We start from the raw sequence: 13,610 nt of genomic DNA on the forward strand, positions 1-13,610 counted from the left end.
GGAACCCCAAAGAGTAACAAAAGATTCTAGAACCCCCAAAGAGTATCAAGTTTCCAGGCAGAATCTCAAAGAATAGCAAGATTCTGGAACCTCAAAGAGTAACAAAAGATTACGGAACCCCAAGCAGTAGCAACATTCCGTGCTACCGATCCAGGGCAAGCAGTGACTTATCCCATGTCTTTCTCAATAACAGACTATGGACTTTTCCTCCAGGAAATTGTCCAAACCCTTCTTAAAACCAGCTACGCTATCCGCTCTTACCGCAACCTCTCAGTGGCCTTCTGCTAAACCATTTCTCTCCCCTTCAATCTGTTCAGAACTCTGCTACACTCCTCATATTCCGCCAATATCGTTATGCCCACATTACCCCTCTGCTTAACTCAGTTCATTGGCTCTCTATCTGTTTCCGTATACAGTTCAAACTCCTCTTAATGACCTACATGTGTATTCGCTCCGCAGCTCCTCGGTATCTCTCCTCTCTCCCCTCTTCCCACCCCCATCCCCTCTGGGCACTCTGCTCATCAGGTAAGTCTCTCTTATCTGTGGTCAACTCCAGACTCCATCCCTGCACCGTATGCCTGGAGCAAACTGCCTGACAGTAAAATCCAAACTCAAAGCCCATTTCTTTGAAGCTGCTTCATTTCCAAACTCCAACCCACCTTCTAAGCACCAAAATCTGTCTTATTATTCCCTCTTAATTCCCCCACCTGAGCACAGTTTATAGATGCACCTTCTTGTCCAGTTTGTCTGTCTTGACTAGATTGTAAGCTCTTTTGAGCAGGGACTGTCTCTTCTATGTTTTGGTGTATAGCCTGAGTATATCTAGTAGCGCTATAGAAATGATTAGTAGTGGTCATAGCATGGAATGTTGCTACTCTTTGGAGATTCCAAATAATAGCTGCATTCCAGAATCCCAAAGAACAATAACGTTCCGGAATCCTGACTCGATACATCAGGCTCCGTCTCTGGCAGTCTTCCATTCCAAACTCCAACCCACCTGCTAATCGGTCTTCTCATTCCCACTTGAGCAACTGGGCACTGAAGCACCTTTTTGTCCAGTTTGTCTGTCTTGACTAGATTGTAAGCTCTTTTGAGCAGGGACCATCTCTGTGTTTTGATGTACAGCGCTACGTATGTCTGGTGGTAAAGCTAAGATGTCTGATTTGAGCGATGCCCTTGTTGAACTGACTTCCAGAACAGGCTCAAATTATTTTTAAGCGTTGCACTTTGGTGTTCAGAATGCTCCTTGTTATATGAACCATTTTGTGATTTTCCCCAAGTGTTAAAAGGAGTTTCCATAATTACGAGTTCTTCATAGAGGCGGTTAAGTAAATCCCATTAAATAAATAAATAAATAAACTGACTTTGCATTTTCCATCTGTGAAAAGTATCTCTGTTTTTACTTGTCACGCTGCATTGATGTGGAATTGTTTAACCTTTAATTGTTAGATTAGAAATCAATTATCTTCAATTAAACCATTCCTGTTTGTAAACTTTTAAGTACATTTATTTTTGCACTCCTTTCTGTAATTCCTAGCACTGGCCTCTTTAAATGGAATCTGTGTTGAACCATTTCTTGGAAATCTGCGGAATATAAAAGCACTTATATTATATATTGTATGTATGGTATCATCACCACAACGCCATCATAAGGCCTTCCAGCATCCCTGTAACATATCAAGTAGACGATGGTAGAGAAAGACCAATTGGTCCAGCCAGTTCTTTCTGTTCATAGTGAAAGGCAGCAGCCAGCCCTTGAAGCTTGAGAGCTTGAAGGCCGTCATTCCAAGGCAGTTCCGATCTGACCCTGATCAATTAGAAACACAGCACATGATGACAGAAAACCACCAGACGGCCCTTACAGCCTGCCATCCTCACCAATGACCCAGTCTCTGTAACCCTTCTTCTCCCTCAGAGCTCACCGTGCTTGTCCCACGTTTCCATGAAGTGTGAGAATCTTACGACACTGGCCAAGTCTTTTGACAGGTACAGAACTTAGCGAGCCTACTAGGAACAGAGAAAGTACCTGGTTGTACCACAGAAAGGCGGTATATCATATTCTTGACCCTTTACCTCTCACCCATTATCCAGGGCTGGTCTTCCCCATGGCCTCTGTGGAGGTAAATCTGAGTGGGAATCCACAGGGGACATGACGCAAAGTCAAAGTCTATAGGTCTATATGCCACAGACTGACCAACGCCAGATAGCCAGAACGTTCTTTATTTTGCCGACTACTACTGCATGGAACCTCCTTAAGAGAACAGAACAACCTTCACTGCTTCTCCTCTGTATCCTGACCATGTAAAAATGCAGTGATAATAAACACAAGACAGAGAGAAGCCACCACATTTCTGAGTGTCTTTAATGGGAGATATCAAATGTCCAGAGGAAATCCTGGGTGCAAGAGCCACAAAAAGATCCCAAATAGCTCAACTTGCTAACAATTTGGTGATTTTAGATATGGTCCTATCTAAGCTACAGCGGTGGAGGAGCCTTAAATCATTTTCTGTTTCCATATAGTCTAGTCCAGTGGTCTCAAACTCGCAGCCCGCCAGGTACTTTTGAGGCCCTCGGTATGTTTATCATAATCACAAAAGTAAAACAAAACAGTTTCTTGATCATACGTCTCTTTAGCTATAAATTACAATATTATTATTAAGACTTAGCCAAAAGGAAAGATTTATAAACTATAAAGAGTTTTACCTCATTTCTTTAATAAGACATTAACTATTTTTTTGTCTGAGGCCCTCCAAGTACCTACAAATCCCAAATGTGGCCCTGCAAAGGGTTTGAGTTGGAGACCACTGGTCTAGTCTATTTTGGGTCCTGAGTTCAGTCCTCAGAGAGGCAGTGGGAAGGAGCCATCAGGCTGAGAGCCATGGAAACCAGAGTTCAAATGCCTCGTTGTGATTTTGAGTAAGTCGCTTAACTCTCTGTTGTCTCAGGTACAGACTTAGACTGTCAGCCCTCCAGGAACAGGAAGAATATCTACAGTATCAGAATGTAACTCACCTGGAGCTACAGTACTAAGTAAAAAAAAAAAAAATAATAAATCATGAGCTATTGTGGGTTCTGCCATTTCTGCTGTAGTGCCCCCTTCTGGATGGGTCTGTGTCTAAACTAGTGTGTTGCAAACTGTGTGCTGCAGCATACAAGCGAGATTCAGAGTGTGGCGCAAGACGCTGGTGAGGAGGAGAGGCACCAGCACCGGCTGATCCAACTTAGAACAATGATACAGGAATCTAACTGCAGTATTTTGAACAAGTTGAAGTCTATGGAGCTCATAATCAAAGCACAAATATGTCTAAAAACCCACCCAAATCGGCACTTGGACGATCTAAAAGACAGGTCGTCCAAGTGCCGATAATTGAAACGGGTTTTTGAACATATCCATGGACTTTTTAGGCCTCCGAATGCCTCTGTGCGCCCAGAGCTGAAAGGGCTGTTATAGGAGGAGTGCTGAGGGTGGGATTTGGGCGGGACGTGGGCCGACTTAGTCGTACTGTAGGAATAATCAAAAGTTTTATGAGACTGCCTAGACGAAACTTATACATTGTGACTTAGGCGATCAAAAAACACCAATACAGAAGCTCATGTAAACCGCTCTGAATTGACTCTCCATTCAGTCATGTCCCATACTCTGTAGGCCAGTCCTCTCCATGCTTCCCTGTTTTCTGGCGTCACCTTTCTTCGGCAGTAGGACAAAAACTGATCTTTTCCAGTCCTTGGTCCTCCAGATCTTCTGGCATAGTGCTGTCAGTGTGGTTCTTGACTCTGGTTTGACTGTTCTGCAGGGATTCCATCAATGCCAGGTGCTTTGTAGTTTGACAGCCGCCTCGGTGCCCGATCCACTTCACTTTCCAATAGAAAGTGAAGTGGATTGGGCGCTGAGGCAGTCGTGGTTTGTAAACAGAAGTGGGCACTCACAGACAGACACACACAACCATACCACACGAAGATACTGCACACAAACACGCACATTTGCAAAGCCAGAGAAGTCATTTCAGATTCTTTTTAACATTGTCCATTTAAATGCCAGTCTATAAAAACAGACCATTGCTTAAAATTAGTCTAAAGTGATATACAAAAAGTAAGATTCTTTTTTCCTTTTCATAAAAAAATCTAACATTGGCAAAAAAGAAAAAGTGACTTAGTCCTTTCTCAAATGAAGCAGAGGAAGCATCTTTGCACACTGCAAATCTGAAATGCGGACGTGGAGAAAGGAAGGAGAATTATCGCTGCTTCGGTCTTCAGCACTTCCCTATTTACAGCCAGAACAGGCAACCACAGCACAGATCTCACACAGATCCACGTCGTTGATCTTCGCAGCTGAGCAAGAGAGGAGAGAAGGAATGGGTGAGGATTCTTGGACATTTCTATAACACATGGAGGAAAAATGATGCTGTGCACTCGTGCGGGGTATCACCCCACACACTGCAATGGAATCTCACTCGTTCCTCCCATCATTTTTCCATTAGAAGCTTTCCATTATTGCAAAAAAATAAAAATGCAAAATAAATGAATTAACAATGCCATGATTGTGCAAAAAAGTGGATATTCATTCTCATTTATTCTCTCTCTCCCCCTTCCCTCTCTCTCTCTCTCTCTCCCCCCTTCCTTCCCTCTCTCTCTCCCCTTTTCTCTCTTTCAGCCCACCCTGAAACATCCCCTACCCTACCCTCTTCCCCCTTCCATAAAAAAAGGCAGGAAGGATGCCCACTCCCTCCTGCCACCGGATGGTTTGGGGGGTTGCCTGGTGCATGGGGGGCCTCCATTGGCAGGAGGGAGTGGGCACCCCTTCTGCTGATTTTTTTTCTCACGTAGGGGATTTTTTTCTCAAGGCAGGAGGGAGTGAGGATCCTTCCTGCTGATTTTCACAGGCGCGGGGGGAGTCGGTCCCCGGTGCCGGTTCATCAGGGAGGGCCATCATCGGCAGGGGAGGGGTGTCTTTTTTTTATGGGGCAGATATTGTGCGTGTTTAACACACACACAGCATCTGTGCCCATTTAAAAAAAGGTTTTCTGTCCCGAACAGCTGAGTGGTAGGAGACTGTTTGAGGGCTTCCCTTGCCTCTTAGCTGTTCGGGCCTCACAGCGATCAATCAGATGGGAGAGACAGGGGTTGCGATGAACCTCCGCACAAATCATTTGCATGCAAAATTTTTAGTGCATCAATAGATCTTTTAGAATCGGCCAAAAATTGGATCGGAGTGGACCCAGACGGTCTTACCGATCCCGTGTAGTGCATCTGGACCCTAGTGGTCATGGTGGCCAGGAGACCACTGGATGCTCTTTCGACTCTCACTTCTTCTACCAGAGCAATTGTTCTCATCCCAGTTGGTTCCAAAGATATCCTCAATGAATATGCATGAGCTGGATTAGCATACAAAGAGGCAGAGCATGCAGGGACTATCTGATTAAAATTCATTTGAAATCTCCTGCAAACCAGACAAACTGGATGTGTCTCAAGGACTGCATTGAAAGCTACTGTATTGGACTAGCGCAGGAAGTATCCAGAGATGCTAGACACACTGGTGTAGTAAGAGGGGACGGGAGGCGGGCACAGGCACCGGTCTTCCTCTCCACCACCCCCCACGCGTTCACCCCTTCCCTTCCCTCGTACCTCTTTAATTTTTCCTGCACGAGCAGCATTACGAACTTGCTGCCTGCGTCGGTGTCGCCTTTCTCTGATGTCACTTCCTGGCCCTGCACCTGGGAAGTGACGTCAGAGGGAAAGCCGACATGACGTGGGCAGTAAGTTTGTGCTGTTGCTCTCACCTGGAAAATTAAAAAGGTGCATGGGGAGGGAATGGGTGGTCGGGAAGGAGCAGTGTGGGTGGAGAGGTGGGCAGGGGGGGGCGCCACCGCGCCAGGCACCAGTTACCCTCGCTATGCCACTGGCTGGACAAGTTTTGCAAAGATGTATTTTTCTTCTTCATGGCTGAGAAATGCTTCTAGTGTTGTCCCAAAAGCTCCTGCACCTCGTCACTTCTGGATAATTCCACATTATTCCTAAGCAAAATTACTTAGCATTGTAATGGAAGATGGTAGTAAGGTCGTGAGGCTGATCCCTGTAAGTTTCCTGTAGACTTTTGTTTGGGGTTGTAATTGCCACTCCAGGCGGGTTACCTCCACCTCCATCCCAGGGCTTCGTTTAATAATAGCTTTATTTATATCCCTTCATACCTTTCAGTTCAAGAGGTGCTGATAACAGCGAGTTAACATCGGTTGGAATTGGGAAGGGGTAGGTGGACGGTTAAGTGGCTGGGCAGCATAGGGGGTGGGAGGGGGAACGTGTAAGAAGAGGAAGGTGTTGAACTATCTTGGAGGTTCAGACAAATTTCTCGAATAAGCGTGTGTTTAGTGATTTTATGAATATGTGGTATGTTAGTGAGTCCAGGATGAGGTCGCTAGATCCCTGCTTGGAAGGCGAGAGTCTTGTTGAGGAATCTTTTGAATCGGCATCCTTTGGGGGAGAGTTCTGTGTGGGAAGCGGAGTTTGTCCTGTAGGATGAAGTGTCTCAGGAGGTAGGTGGGAGTATCTTGTAACAGAGGCAGCCGAATTTGAAGATTATTCTGGCCTCGATGGGTAGCCAGTGAAGTTTCTTGTAATATGGGGTGATGTGTTTGGATTTTTTTTCAGGCCAAAGATTAGTTAAACGGCCGTGTTCTGGATTAGCCTCAGTTTCTTGATGATTTTTTTGTGCAACCCTAGGTAGATTATGTTGCAGTAATCCAGTGAGCTCAGGATCAGCGACTGGACCAACAGTCTAAATAATGTGAAATCAAAGAATGGTTTTAGTGTGCGAAGTTTCCATAGTAAGTAGAAGCATTTTTTGATTAGGATATTGGGGTGGGCTTCGAATGTCAGTTGTTGATCTAAGGTGACTCCTAGGATTTTAATGTTAAGATCAATTGGGAAGTTTCTTCCATTTAGGTTGATGGAAGGTTCGGCGGGATTGTCGGAGAGGGAGGCCATAAATATTTTGGGGTTTTCCGGGTTTAGTTTTAGTTTGGAATTTGTGGACCATTGTTCTACTTGGTTGATGATTGAAGAGACGAAGTGTCTGGTTTCGATTGTTAGTGTGGAGATGGGGGACTATGATTGTGATGTCATCTGCGTAGATGTAAGATTGGAGGTTCAGCTTGGATAGTTCTTGGCCTAGGGAGGACATGTATAGGTTGAATAGGGTGGGGGATGGGGGGAGCCTTGAGGGACACCACAGGGGTTGATCCATGTCTGGGAGTAGGTTTGTTCACTGATGACTTGATAGGATCGTTTTTTTAGGAAACCTTTGAACCAGTTAAGTTCGTGGCCCAAGATGCCAATGGCATCAAGACGGCTGAGTAGGATGTCGTGGTCCACCAGGTCAAAGGTGCTGCTGAAGTCGAATTGGCGTATTAGTGCATGTTTCCCTGAACTGAGTACAGAATCCAGATTGGTATTCGTGAACTGTTGGGAATTTTTCCAGATAGTGTGTAAGGGCAGCGTTGATCAGGCCTTCCACAAGTTTGGTGAAGAAGGGGATGTTGGCTACAGGTTTGTAGTTGGAAGTTGTGGATATGGGGGGGCTTTGCGGTGTAGGAATGTAACTTCCACGCCAGCAGGTTTGCCCCCTCTCAGTAACTTTGTTTAGGGTTGTATCACAGCCCACAGATGATCCAGTGCTCTCCAGAGCTAATCTGGCCACCTGGAATGTGTTGGGAGTTGGTATCAACTACAACCAGCTGCTACCCACTACTGCCTGCGCTGACCCCTGCCTGAAAAGTGGTTCATTCCAGGAGTAGAAAGGAAATTTATCAAACCTGCTAAGAAGGTAGTGTGAGATACTCACTGAGCCTTCTGAAGACTCCAACAGCATCCTTGTCTTTGCAGACCGGGACTAAGTCTTTTGGCAGACTGGGTTGAGTACAAACATCCTTAAAGGTGCTTTTTCTATATCCGGAAGAGAGAACTTTCAGATGTTTAACAGCCTCCAGGGGAATCTTATGTTCTCCATCCTGTTTGAAAATAAATCAGCAGAATGTGGTGACCAAGTTACGCTGTAGAACACATTAAAGAAATAGCCACGATTGTTTTTCGGGTTTTTACACGTTCCGATACTAGCTCCATCACCATCAGATAAAATCCCTTCACACACCCCTTCCTCAGAGATAAGCTCGGGTGAAGTGTAAGTACCAAATAGATCTATAACTCAGAAACCCAACCAGCAGAACTTATCTGCTGATAGTTTGGACTTAACAAATTTCCTGGAGATAACGAGGCGTCGGCAAGTGCAACGCTGCTTGTACAATTTGTGACTGATTCGGACAGAGAATGGATGCTTAAGATGTTTTTTTTTTTTTAAATCTAAGGATGTTCCATTTATCTCAAAAAAATAGTGAGAATGTATCCAGATGTGCCACGATTGACCCAAAAGAGAAGAAAGCAGTTTCTTATTTTGAGAACCTAGGGTATTGCAGTTAGGGCCAAATCCAGACCTTCAGCATCAGAGGTCCAGACCTGGTTTTTCAGGTACCCCCCCCCAGTGCATGATGGTGTTTGCAGTCCTTGAGTAAGTTTGCTTCTGAGCTACCCCTGCAAATGTGTGATGGGTCTATCAAGGGAATAGATATCGTGACCTTAGAATTACATGGTTCTAACTTTGTGTCGGTTAGAAAAATGGGCGGAGAAATGGCAGATGAAGTTCAACGTGGAGAAATGCAAGGTAATGCATTTAGGCAGTAAAAATAAGGAATACGAGTACAGAATGTCAGGTGCAACTCTGGGGAAAAGTGAACAAGAAAGGGACCTGGGTGTACTGATACATAAGAACATAAGAACTGCCATCTCCGGATCAGACCCATGGTCCATCAAGTCCGGCGATCCGCACACGCGGAGGCCCAGTCAGGTATACACCTGATGTAGTTTTAGTCACCCATATCCCTCTATGCCTCTCATAAGGAGATGTGCATCTAATTTGCCTTTGAATCCCAGCACAGTGGATTCCTTGATAACCTCCTTTGGGAGAGCATTCCAAGCGTCTACCACTCGCTGCGTAAAACAGAACTTCCTGACATTTGTCCTGGACTTGTCCCCCCTTAGCTTCAAACCATGTCCTCTTGTCCGTGTCATGTTGGACAATGTAAATAATTTATTTTCCTGCTCTATTTTATCGATGCCTTTCAGCATTTTGAACGTCTCGATCATGTCCCCTCGCAGCCTTCTCTTCTCAAGGGAGAACAGTCCTAGTTTCTTGAGTCGTTCCTCATATTCCAAGTTCTCCATACCTCTTATTAACTTCGTTGCTCGTCTCTGCACCCTCTCTAACAGTTTTATATCCTTCTTTAGGTTGGGAGACCAATGTTGGACACAGTATTCCAAGTGTGGTCTGACCATTGCTCTATAAAGCGGTATTATGACTTTCTCCGATCTACTCGTGATTCCTTTCTTTATCATGCCTAACATTCTGTTTGCTTTCTTTGCCGCTGCCGCGCATTGTGCCGACGGCTTCAGGGTCCTATCTATCAGTACACCCAGGTCCTTTTCTTGTTCGCTCTTACCCAGAGTTGCGCCTGACATTCTATACTCGTATTCCTTATTCTTACTACCTAAATGCATTACTTTGCATTTCTCCACGTTGAACTTCATCTGCCATTGATCTGCCCATTTCTCTAACTGATACAAGTCGCTCTGGAGTTCCTCGCTATCCTCCTGCGATCTGATTGCCCGGCATAGCTTTGTGTCGTCTGCAAACTTAATGATCTCACTGGATATTCCGTCTTCCAGGTCATTGATATAAATATTAAATAGGATCGGCCCAAGCACGGAGCCCTGGGGCACACCACTAGTCACTTTCTCCCAGTCTGAGAACTTTCCATTTATGCCCACTCTCTGCTTTCTGTTTTCCAACCATTTGCCTATCCACCTTTGTATATCTCCCTCTATTCCATGGCTTTGTAGTTTCCTGAGAAGCCTTTCATGTGGAACTTTGTCGAATGCTTTCTGGAAGTCCAAATATATTATGTCCACCGGCATTCCACTATCAATTTGCTTGTTCACGGTCTCGAAAAATTGAAGTAAATTCGTCAAACATGATTTCCCTTTCCTGAACCCATGTTGACTGGGTTTCATCAAGTCGTGTGTATCTAGGTGCCGGACTATGCTATCCTTGATCAGTGCTTCAACCATCTTTCCAGGGACAGACGTAAGACTCACAGGTCTGTAGTTGCCCGGTTCCCCTCTCGATCCTTTTTTGAAAATTGGCGTGACATTCGCTATCTTCCAGTCTTCTGGTATCTGTCCAGTTCTGATTGTCAGATTGGCAAGTTTCTGCAATAGCTCTCCGATTTCAACCTTCAATTCCTTTAAAACTCTCGGGTGAATTCCATCCGGTCCAGGGGATTTGTCACTTTTAAGTTTGTCGATCTGGTAGTATATCTGGTCCAACTCCACTTCAACTGTGGTGAGGCTGTCTTCTATTACTCCACTAAACACTTTCACTGCTTCTGGTATTTTAGCGGTATCCTCCTCCGTAAAGACGGACGCAAAGAAGGAATTTAGTTTGTCAGCAATTTGTTTATCTTCCTTGATAGATAGGACCCTGAAGCCGTCGGCACAATGCGCGGCAGCGGCAAATAAGGCAAATAGAATGTTGGGCATGATAAAGAAAGGAATCTCGAGTAGATCGGAGAAAGTTATAATGCCGCTTTATAGGGCAATGGTCAGACCCCACTTGGAATACTGCGTCCAACATTGGTCTCCCTACCTAAAGAAGGATATAAAACTGCTGGAGAGGGTGCAGAGACGAGCAACTAAACTAGTGAAGGGTATGGAGAAACTGGAATATGAGGATCGACTTAAAACACTGGGATTGTTCTCCCTTGAGAAAAGGAGACTGCGTGGGGATATGATCGAAACCTTCAAAATACTGAAAGGAATCGACAAAATAGAGCAGAAAAAACTATTTACATTGTCCAATTTGACACGGACAAGAGGACATGAAATGAAGCTAAGGGGGGGCAAGTTCAGGACTAATATCAGGAAGTTCTGCTTCACACAGAGAGTGGTTGACATCTGGAATACTCTCCCAGGGGAGATTATTGCGGAATCGACAGTCCTAGGCTTCAAAAGCAAACTAGATGCATATCTCCTTGAGAGAGGCATATAAAGATATGGTTGGCTATAAAATAAGCCAGGTGAATACCTAGCAGGGCCTCCGCGTGTGCGGATCGCCGGACTTGATGGACCGAAGGTCTGATCCGGAGATGGCGCTTCTTATGTTCTTATGTTCTTATGTATCGAAAGTTATTCTCGCAGTTAGAACCTTGTAATCCCATGCATAGACTAATTTCTGTACCTAGAACCATGTAATTTCTTATGAAATGAAGGAACGGTTAAGTTGCAATAAATCATCGTGAGTGTTGTAACATCTACGTGTCAGATAGAACCCGGAAGTCATCGGAGTTAAAAATACTTCTCTTAGAACCCTGTAATTCTAAGGTCACGATATGTCTTTTTCGAACCTCAACAGTTGACTAAGTTTATTTCTGCTAAACAGCCAAGGTGGTGTAATTTCCTCAGAATCCCTTCTTCAGTTAGTGTCCCCAAACGGCCACATCTTTATTTTCCTTTGTATATTTTAGTTAGTAATAGTAAAGTTCAGTGAATTCACAGCACTCCTCCCTAACTAGACAAACCAGTATATTGGATTCCCGAGTTCACTTTTGTCTTTGAATTTATGGGAGGATGTTTTCAGATATAATGATTTATTTGATCTCATTTGTTTTTTCAGATTTCTCTTGTTATTCAAAGGTGTTAAAACTGGTATTGTATTATTTCTTGTTTTTGACTAAAGTTATGTCAAAATGGATAAAATGAAAATAAGAATTTAAAAAAAAAAAAAGTTCAGATGCATTTGTTTTAAGATACTATCAGGTCAAATGCCCAGTTATCTCGTGGACTCGTTCACTTTTGCTAATTCTCTGCGTTCTCCAAGCTCTGTTGGTTTTCCCTTCTGCCAAGGGTTGGCAATATAAGAAAGCTTATCGGCATCTTTCCTAATGTTGTTTGGCCATTTTTGTATCATCTTCTCAAATATGTCACTTAAGAATTGATACAGTTGATTTTCATATGTGTTGACATTATTTTGAAGAATAATTTGAATTCTCTTTAAATTTTTTTTTCTGTATATATGTTTATTTGGGAACCGCTGTGACTTCAGGCGTTATATTAAGTTTTTAAATAAATAAATAAATTATGCTATTGACCTCCAGGTCTTATCGATAGTTTAGGAAACAGTTAAAGACTTATTTGTTTACTTGATTCCTGGGTAATTAATGTATCGGTAGCATGGAATGTTGCTACTCTTTGGGGATTCTTGAATCTTGTTACTCTCTGAGATTCCGGAATCTTGCTATTCTTTGAGATTCTGGATGGAATGTTGCTACTCTTTGGGGATTCTTGAATCTTGTTACTCTCTGAGATTCCGGAATCTTGCTATTCTTTGAGATTCTTTATGGAATATCGCTACTCTTTGGGATTCTAGAATCTTGTTACTCTCTGAGATTCCGGAATCTTGCTATTCTTTGAGATTCTTTATGGAATGTCGCTACTCTTTGGGATTCTAGAATCTTATTACTCTCTGAGATTCCGGAATCTTGCTATTCTTTGAGATTCTTTATGGAATGTTGCTACTCTTTGGGATTCTAGAATCTTGTTACTCTCTGAGATTCCGGAATCTTGCTATTCTTTGAGATTCTGGATGGAATGTTGCTACTCTTTGGGTTTTGGCCAGGTTCTAGTGACCTGGATTGGCCACCATGAGAACGGGCTATTGGGCTTGATGGACCATTGGTCTGACCCAGTAAGGCTATTCTTCTGTTCTTCTGTTAATTGTTTCCTTATTCTTTCTTGTAAACCGCATCAAACTTAATGGTATTACGGTATAGAAATGGATTTCTATGTTATAAGCCCATTAACCGATTCTCCAGCCAGCCTTGGGTCTCCTCGCAATCAATAAAAGATTTACAAGGTTCCCCCCCCCCCCAGTAGGAAATAAAGAATTGATCAGCAGGACCTCACCTGCACAAACACAGCCTGGGAAGCAAGTATCAACGGAAGAAATACCAGGCAAGCTGCTTGAAGTTGGTGTTTCATAATGGCTTCAAACACAGCTCGGTCGTATCTGTTTATCTTCTCTTCTGTACGTTTGTCCTGAACTCCTCTGCTCTCCTGCTCTTTCAGCAGTCACGGGGAAACTTTTTAAAGACGTGACAGCCTTATCTGGCCACCAATTTATCACCACATTGGGTGTGCAAACTTATCGTCATCCAACAAATCTGAACTGGATGAATGGTTAACTAGATGAGGGCGAGGCTTGAACCTATGGCAGTTCTCTGCAATCCAGCACGGTCTGGCATAGAGTATGATAAGCCTGGAGGTGGAGGCGAAGCAAAAACACCATAAAAGATAGTAAAACTCAAAGACTTTTACCATCTGTTTTCTGCACTGACTTGCACAACTGGCCGTAGACATGAAACCCAGAGTCAATATTCAGACTCACAGCTGCCACATTAATCCCACTCCACCCCCACCCCCATTTTACCCACGCTAGCATCTTTAGCGCCGGT

The 13,610-nt window shown here is 43.9% G+C and overlaps 1 protein-coding gene across 1 annotated transcript; it reads right to left on the reverse strand.

The window, feature by feature from the left end:
- Window positions 1-4,104: 4,104 nt before the first annotated feature.
- On the reverse strand, window positions 4,105-13,227 carry LOC117348987 (guanylin-like). The gene is made up of 3 exons (XM_033921783.1): window positions 13,063-13,227; window positions 7,835-8,000; window positions 4,105-4,329 (listed from the first exon to the last, which is right to left on the reverse strand). The coding sequence occupies exons 1-3, from the start codon at window positions 13,135-13,137 to the stop codon at window positions 4,262-4,264; spliced, it is 309 nt and encodes a 102-aa protein (XP_033777674.1). The 5' UTR covers window positions 13,138-13,227; the 3' UTR covers window positions 4,105-4,261.
- Window positions 13,228-13,610: the final 383 nt, after the last annotated feature.

This window comes from Geotrypetes seraphini, chromosome 15 (genome assembly GCF_902459505.1).
Source record: "Geotrypetes seraphini chromosome 15, aGeoSer1.1, whole genome shotgun sequence".
NCBI classification, from domain to species: Eukaryota; Metazoa; Chordata; class Amphibia; order Gymnophiona; family Dermophiidae; genus Geotrypetes; species Geotrypetes seraphini.